At 51.3% G+C, this 8671-nt stretch overlaps 1 protein-coding gene across 1 annotated transcript; it reads left to right on the plus strand.

Moving 5' to 3' along the window:
- Positions 1-4325: 4325 nt before the first annotated feature.
- On the plus strand, positions 4326-7560 carry RPP25L (ribonuclease P/MRP subunit p25 like). The gene is made up of 2 exons (XM_068272461.1): positions 4326-4432; positions 6602-7560. Exon 2 carries the CDS (start codon positions 6619-6621, stop codon positions 7177-7179), a length of 561 nt encoding a protein of 186 aa, XP_068128562.1. The 5' UTR covers positions 4326-4432; positions 6602-6618; the 3' UTR covers positions 7180-7560.
- The last annotated feature ends 1111 nt before the right edge of the window (positions 7561-8671 follow it).

Raw genomic sequence — 8671 nt, forward strand, 5'->3', positions numbered from 1 at the left:
GCAAGGGAGGCAGCAGAATTCCCGGGCCTGGAGGAAGCCCCAGGTAAGTGTAGATTCTATACTTCTGATCTGGTTGAATTTAATGTAGATAAATGTGAGATCATGGACGTGCCAAAGGTAGAGCAACATATAAGATAAATGGCTTACAGCTGGGAGAAGGACTAAATAAAGTAAACCAGAGACTAAGTAATAGAACTAATCCATACTTACCCGGGGCTTCCTCCAGCCCCATAAACAGGTGTGAGTCCCTCGCCGTTCTCCTGCGGTCTGACGTTCAGCCGAGATCAGTGCCGGTAACTGGCTCAGTCGCGTCAGTCCGGGTCTACTGCGCATGTGTGGGAGCTCCGTGCATGTGCAGAAGACCCAGACTGGACCTGACTGAGCCAGTTACCGGGGCTGATCGCGGGAGGATGGTGAGGGACACGTGCTTATGGGGCTGGAGGCAGGGATGAGCTCCGGATGAAATCCAAATGAGTTAACCCCCCCACCCGCCCCATCGGGTGCACTAATTATCTGGATGAAATCCGCATTAAACTCAATTCGGATTTCATCCGCCACTCGTCCCTTGCTGGAGGAAGCCCTGGGTAAGTATAGATTTGTTCAATGTCTTAGTCTCTGGTAGACTTTAACTACCTAACGACCGTGTTACACCGATGGGCATGACCGCGGCGGCAGCCCCAGGACCGCCTAACTGACGTCAAGTCCTGAAGCTGCAGTTTGTCAGGGAACGCGCGCCCGCATGTGCGATAGTTCCCTGCCGGAGCTCTGCTCTGTGATCAGCCTGCTAGCCGCGATCGTGGTTTGCTGACTGTTTAGAGCTGAAAGGGGAAAGCATTGTTTACATTTGTACAGCGCTGTGATCTTCTGCAGCGCTGTACGAGGGACACTCGGCTGTCCCTCAGAGTGGCTCCTGGTGCGTGTCCTCTCATAGTCTGATGCCTATGAGAGGCGGGGATGGGTGCCGATCGCTGTCCTATGGTGATTAGGATGGCACGGGGGGAGGGAGGGAAAAACCTCCCTTCTTTAAATAATAATAAAAAAAACCAACAAGATCGCAGCAGCGATCAGAATCCTCCAAAAGCGTGTCCTATTAAAGGGAACCAGAGACGCCAGAAAAAATTGTATACATACCTGGGGCTTCCTCCAGCCCCATACGCGCTGATCGCTCCCACGCCGCCGTCCTCTGCTTCCTGTATCCGCCGGTTCCGGGTCCCGTAGTTTCGGCCAGTCGGCGTCAGCACGCGGCCAATTGTCCGCATCACAGGGGCTCCCAGCATACCCTTACTCGTGTGGCTGCATACTGCGCAGCCGCACGCGTAAGGGTATGGAGGGAGCCCCTGATCATGCGGACAATTGGCCGCGTCCGCCGGAAGTGACGGCACCCGGTACCGGCGGATCCAGGAAGTGGAGGATGGTGGCGTGGGAGCGATCCAGGCTTATGGGGCTGGAAGAAGCCCCAGGTATGTATGAAATCTTTTTTCTTTTTCCATGTCCGGCGTCTCTGGTTCCCTTTAAGGACAATAAAAGGAGGAAAAATTAATTTGTGTGCTGAGTTGTAAGGCTGTGCAGCACGCTGATGAAGCTGCTCAGCCCTGTAGTGTGAAAAATGGCCTGGTCACTAGAGGGGTGTAAGCCTACGGACCTCAAGTGCTTAAAGTGACTTGATTATTGAAAGGACAAGACTATCAAAAATAACATGGCACATCAAATCTTGCAAAAAATCGATACAACTTTATTCAAAAAATAAAAAAAGTTGAGTGTTCATAAAAACTTTTATCCAAAGAAATTCAGTTTCCAAAGATAGCATTAAAGCTCATCAAACATTTTCAGAGAGACTCGCGAGATCAATAATCTAACTTGAGGAAGTTAAGAATATTTAATTTTCTGGTGGCGTTTAGCAAAAATACATTTCTAGTGGCAACGACACGTTTGTTTCGGGTGTTCAGTACTCTTCATCAGGCATCATTGTATATAATTATCTATTGGGCCAGATTGTCCACAAGAGCCAGATAAGCACAAGACAGAAAAACGGGCATCCTACCAACCGGGTGCATGAACACTATCCCACAGACTGCTATCCGAATAGTCCAGCAGCTACACTTTAACCTTTTGGGGACTGCCTATATGAGAGCCTACACCGCACTTGTGACTGTTCTAGCCTGATGTGGCGCGTACAATCTACGCCGTCCGAAGTTGACACGATTGTGCGCACCGGAGAGGGGAGATTAAGCTGTCATATGGCAGCTGCCATCTCCCCTCAGTGATCAGCAGCCATCTCGTATGGCTCCTGATCACGTGATCAGTATGTGACAACTGCTGCGGCGGTAGGGGAGGGGGAAGAGGATCCACTCACCTCCCTGACGTTCCCACGACGATCAGCGCTTCCCTCCGCTTTGGCCGGCATCCCCGCTCTCCCTGACGTCAGTGGCAGGTCCCGGCTTGATGACTTCATCAAGCCACTACACGGAACTGAGAGTCAGTACGAGCGGAGATGCCGGCCAGAGTGGAGGGGTTTACTGCTTGTGCGCAGCGGTCTCATCGCTGGAGCCTGGGAGGTGAGTAAAGGATGCCAGCTGCAGGGGGGGGGACACCTGCCCACACAGGGGAAACACAGCCCAGCAAGCCCTAACAGGGATCTGGCTGCCTAAACCTCCCTCAAATGCGCCCCCCCCCCATGGGGGGTTGAAAATAAAAACAGACACCTGGGGCTTCTACCAGCCCTCTGCAGCTGTCATGTCCCACGCTGTCCTCCAACGATGTGCCGGTCCTGGTCTAACGCGGCATCTCATCCAACTCGGGCGAGTCATCGGGAGCTTACTGCGCAGGTGCAGTACAATAACCCCTTTAAAGTGAACCTGAGATCACATAAAAGTAAGCAATACATACCCGGGGCTTCCTCCAGCCTCCTTCACACTAATCGGTCACTCGCTGTTTTCCTCCACCACCTGCATCTTCTGCTAGAGGTCCTGGTAATTCCCACAATTGAGGCATACTGCGCACACACAGCTCTGCCTCGTGTCCATGCCCCATCGCGGTCCTGACCCCGGCTGGGCTGCACCGACTGGACGGATTACCAGGACTAAATTAATCAGGGATGCAAGTCTCACTCACCAAGAAAGGTTGGACGTGTGGAACGCAGGAGTCCTGCATGATTATTTAGTGGACCGGCCAGATGAAGTGGATGCTGACATAATCTGTAAGGAGTATGTATGTTCTCCCCGTGTCTGCATGGGTTTCTTCCGGGCACTCTGGTTTCCTCCAAAATCCCAAAAACATACAGATAAGTTAATTGGCTTCCCCCTAAATTGACCCTACATACATAGACATATGACGATGGTAGGGACTAGCTTGTGAGCTCCTCTGAGGGACAGTTAGTGACAAGATAGTGTAATGGTTAAGGGCTCTGCCTCTGACACAGGAGACCTGGGTTCAAATCTCGGATCTGCCTGTTCAGTAAGCCAGCACCTATTCAGTAAGGAGTTTCTTGGGCAAGTCTCCTTAATGGCCCATACTCACGAGGGACTTTTGTCGCCTCAACACGCGGCGCGCGCGTGTTGCGGCAACAGGTCGCCCGTGAGTATGGGCCGTTGCACGCGCGCGCACCCCGAACTGTCGCCCGTCGCTCATGTCGCCATGCGATTGAAAGTTTCAATCGCATGGCGACAGTCGCCGCCGCACCCCCGCCGCAACTGTCGCTAATCCGCGTGAGTACGCGGACTAGCGACAGCAACCTCCATTAAAGTATATGGAGCTTCCGGCGGAGGGAGGAGGAACGTCGGCGACAGCTTCCGCCTCGCCGCTGGTCCCTCTTCCGCGTGTGTACGCGGAGGGACCTGGCGAGGAGCTGTCACCGGCCTGTCGCCCACACGCTCACGTGTGCTGGCGACAGGCAACATTTGCAACCCGTGAGTACGGGCCATAACACTGCTACTGTCTACTGAGTGCGCTCTAGTGGCTGCCTCGCAAACGCTTTGAGTCCGACAGGAGTAAGGCGCTATACAAATACTGCAATTATTATTACTCTGTACAGCGCTGCGGAAGATGTCGGCGCTATATAAATACAAAATAATAATAATCAATGGTGGCCTATGAGAATGGACTCCGTCCATTCTTTCATTGAGATGCATTACCTCTAGCGGCCAGCAGGTGGCAGCAGTCTCCAGCACATTGTGCCTTTCCTTGAGAGGTGCATTACCGCTAGCGGCCAGCAGGTGGCAGCAGTCTCCAGCACATTGTGCCTTTCCTTGAGAGGTGAATTATCTATTCGCTAGCAGGCCTCCTGTGCGTTCCAGCGTGAGGCGCATCCCGGAAGTGTTGCAGAGATCTGATCTTGTCGCTGATTGGTGGACAGCGCAGCCCCTCCCTTCAGTATGAGTGGCAAGATGGCGGCGCAGTGAGGAGAGGTGTGGAGATATCTGAGGATCCGTGTGAGGTCAGTGATCACCCCTTGCCTTGCACTGCTGGGAGTTGTGGTTCCTCAGCCTTGAGCTCTGCAGCTGGGGGTGCACTACTAGTCCCAGGCTCCCCCGCAGGGCATGCTGGGAGACACGTGTCCTGTCACTGGGAGAGGTCCCCATACACTGAGCAGCAGGGGCCCCTCCTGTGCTGGGGGAGGGGGGTGCACAGGGCTTCTCAACTCAATATTGCTGCATAGATTCACACAGAGACTCTGGATTGTTATTGTCTAGTTGTGGGCACCCAGCAGGAAACCCTATAGATTTATATTTGCCAAGTACAGGGTGCCATACAAGGAATTGTTTTTGGCACTCAGTACAGCAGACTCACATGGGCAGAGACAGGGCCAAGGCAGAGACGAGAGAGGCTCAGCCTCAGGACGCTGTGTAGGAGGGGGCGCTGGGCAGAGGCAAGAGAGGCTCAGCCTCAGGACGCAGTGTAGGAGGGGGCGCAGGGTGGGCAGAGGCAAGAGAGGCTCCAGCCTCAGGACGCTGTGTAGGAGGGGGCGCTGGGCAGAGGCAAGAGAGGCTCAGCCTCAGGACGCAGTGTAGGAGGGGGCGCAGGGTGGGCAGAGGCAAGAGAGGCTCAGCCTCAGGACGCAGTGTAGGAGGGGGCGCAGGGTGGGCAGAGGCGAGAGAGGCTCCAGCCTCAGGACACAGTGTAGGAGGGGGTGCTGGGCCGAGGCGAGAGAGGCTCCAGCCTCGGCGTAGTGTAGGAGGGGGTGCAGGGCAAAGGCGAGAGAGGCTGGAGCCTCAGGGCGCAGTGTAGGAGGGGACGCACAACTTACTAAGCTATCATTCCACCATTGTGCTTGAAGCAGAGAGAAATAAGCCAGATAACTAGAGATTAAGGTGTTGGGGGCCCTGGGATGCCTCTTATGCTGGATACACACGTTGCGGTTTCCCGTGCGATTCGCGGGATCGATTCCGTCGATTCGATTATTTCCAACATGTCCGATCGTGTTTCGATGGATACAGCCGGCGATTTTGCATACTTAATATGCAAAATCGACGGCTGTATCCATCGAAACACGATCGAACATGTTGGAAATAATGGAATCGACTGAATCGATCCCGGGAATCGCACGGGAAAACGCAACGTGTGTATCCAGCATTAGTCTAATAGCAATCATTGTGTGACGGCTGAAATGGGAGGGATGGGAGTGCCGTACTTTGGTGTCTCAGCCTTGGGTGCTGGAGGACTTGTCCTGGATCTGGGAAGAGAAAATGAATACATGGGTACATACTGTTTATATATCTTATATAATAATTTCCACGTGTCTCTGCATCCTATGTCCCTGTGTCAGTGCTTTTGGGCGGGCGGGCGTGCATGTGCGCTGTAATGCTGCTGCGGTGACACACCTGGAGCCTATTTTTAAACGGGCTTAGGTTGCTTAGTGGGATGTATTTATATATGCTTTATAGTGAACGCCAAGGGACCAGGAAAAGTAGTACAGTAACTTAGAATTGGTCATACATTGTTAATAAACAGATGCGTTTGCTGAGTTTACTATATCCAGAGGTTTACTATAATGAGATTTATATATATATATAGGTAGACTGATAGATAGATAGCTAGCCAGAACAGCTTCTGTTTCTGGAGGTCCTGGTGGAGAGAGTCCTGAAGCGGCGTCCTGATGGGAGTAGGTTGGAGTAGCGGTTGCCGAGGTGGGAGGGATGGTTTGCAGTCCTGGCTGCTCTGGTTAATGGTCTGGGGGAGTACAGGGGGTCCAGAGATGGGAAGGGGATCCTGATGATCTTCTCAGCAGATTTTACCACTCTTCGCCGTAGTATTGAGTCAGGAAGGTGCCCAACATGCCAGATTTTGTTGTAACTGGTGCAGGTAGAATAGTCGTTGCTGCGCCCTTTTCTGCGGACTGAGTTGAGAAGCCCTCGTCTAGAAGAAAGGAAAAAGAGTGTCATCGTCTGTCTAGATGTGATTCGATCTCCCCGCTGCAGAGATGTTTCTCAACCATAGCTGTTGATGTATCTCATAGTTCAGTACTATGATGATGGCGCTTTATGCATTGATAATAACACTTGCCTTTTATAGTTCACAGGCTGTCCTTTGTGGAATCATTTCTGTGGATGTGTCCCTCTTATATTGGTGATCTCTCATTGTACTGATGTTTGTGTGTTGCATGCAGAGTCCTGGGCTGGAGTCATGGAGAACTACAAGAAGGTGCGGGAGGAGGAGAAGGCTCAGGATCCGCCGTTTTCCGCCCTCCCTCCAGACATCATTGATATGAAAGTGAAGGATGGAAGCAAGATCCGGAATCTGATGGGCTTTGCCATCGGTAAGATGGAGAGCGACGGCGTGCGGCAGATCCTGTTCAGCGGCACCGGCAAAGCCCTCAGCAAGACCATCACCTGCGTGGAGATCATGAAGAGGAGGGTGAAGAACCTCCACCAGGTCACCAAGGTCTTCTACAGGCCAAGAGAGGAGATCTGGGAGCCCATCGTACCGGAGGTGGGCCTGGACCCCCTGACTGTGAAGAGAAACACCCCCGCCATCTGCGTCCTGCTCAGCAAGGACCCCTTAGACACATCAGAACTGGGATACCAGGCCCCGGGCAAGTACGACTCCCACTGGATACAAGAGCTAAAGCCAGACACCCAGGGGCCCAAGAGAAAGAAACCCGGGCAAGGAAGAGGCGGGGCTAACGGAAGGAAGCAGCAGAGGCCGCCCCCTGGAGGGCGAGGGGAGGTCCCTAATAAAACATAGGAGGAGATATTACAAATAGGAAGACTAAACTGTCACTCTATGACCAGAATGACATCAAGTATTGACAGTAAAGGCTCTGCTTGTTTATTCAGACTATGATGGCTGTGGAATCATTGACTGTCTGTCTAACGCTGGGCTGGATAATCCCGGAGCAGCCGATGTGCCTACATTTCGTTTGGTGTCTACAATTTTTAAGGCTTTTCTATTTTCTGAAGAATTACGGGAATCTGGCCAACAGATCACCAACTTCTGTATTGCAAAATATATTGTAACGTTACAAATTGCACAGCGTTCATTCTTTATATGGGTTTTACATAGTATGGAAGAGAGTTTGAGACTTAAAGCGCGATTTTCGCTATAAAAATCAAATTTCAACAGCAACTGGTCTGAGTGTATTAAGTGATAAAGATGCTAAGGCTGCATTCAAAACTTGCAAAACTTTTTCTGCTGCTCTGGTTTGTAGTTATCACATACTTTAGGAGCACTGGCCCTTTAGTAGTCAGTGCCAAACAGTTGCATGATGGGAGTTCTTTTTATCTATAATATATTCCTCCTCTTCCATTTATTTCCCTGCCTAGCTGATCACTTGTGTTTACAAGCAAGGCTGAGGTGACTAAGTGATTGGATGTGTAAATAAAAAAAAGACTCTGGGAGGAGGGCAGCTAATGAATACACAATGAGCAAGAGAAGGGAGGGAGGAAAACAAAAGTCGGGGAGGATATGATGTCAGCATTAGCTTGGCAAGATGGCCACTGCCTAGAATAGGATTTTCTGCTTTTCCTTTATAAAATTCACAGGAAGCAGTACGTGGATAGCACAATACATCTGTTATGTGAGTAGAACTAGTATTTATCTACTTATGTGTTTTTTATTTCTAGGTTAGCATGGGTGTCACTTGTTCTTTAAGTAGGAGAACAGCTGTTTTCTGTGTCCCCATTAGAGCGATGTGGGCCTCTCTTGCTGGCCCCTGGACCTCCATGAAGCTTTGCCTCTTAAAGGACACCCGAAGTAAGTGGGATGTGGAGGCTAGCATATGTATTTTTTTTTTAAACAATAACAGTTGCCTGGCATTCTGCTGGTCTCTTTGGCTGCAGTAGTGGCTGAATCACACTCCTGGAACAAGCATGCAGCTAATCCAGTCACTGCTCAATCAGAAACGTCTGATCTGCATGCTTGTTCAGGGTCTATGGCTAAAAATATTAAAAGCTGAGGATTAGCAACACAGCCAGGCAATCTGCATTGTTTGATAGGAAATTAATATGTCAGCCTCCATATACATCTCACTTCAGGTTTCCTTTAGTCCATCTAAACCCAAAACTAAAAAGACAGAGGTGCCTGGCTCTTCTACTGACCACATATGCCATTACTCACAGAGGGGGACACTGGAGGCACAGGGGAACAGAGGTAGCACAGAGGGGGACACTGTAGGCACGGGGAAAAGAGGCAGGACACTGGAGGCACAGAGGGGGGACACTGGAGGCCCAGGGGAACA

This window comes from Hyperolius riggenbachi, chromosome 1 (assembly GCF_040937935.1).
Source record: "Hyperolius riggenbachi isolate aHypRig1 chromosome 1, aHypRig1.pri, whole genome shotgun sequence".
In the NCBI taxonomy this organism is placed as follows: domain Eukaryota; kingdom Metazoa; phylum Chordata; class Amphibia; order Anura; family Hyperoliidae; genus Hyperolius; species Hyperolius riggenbachi.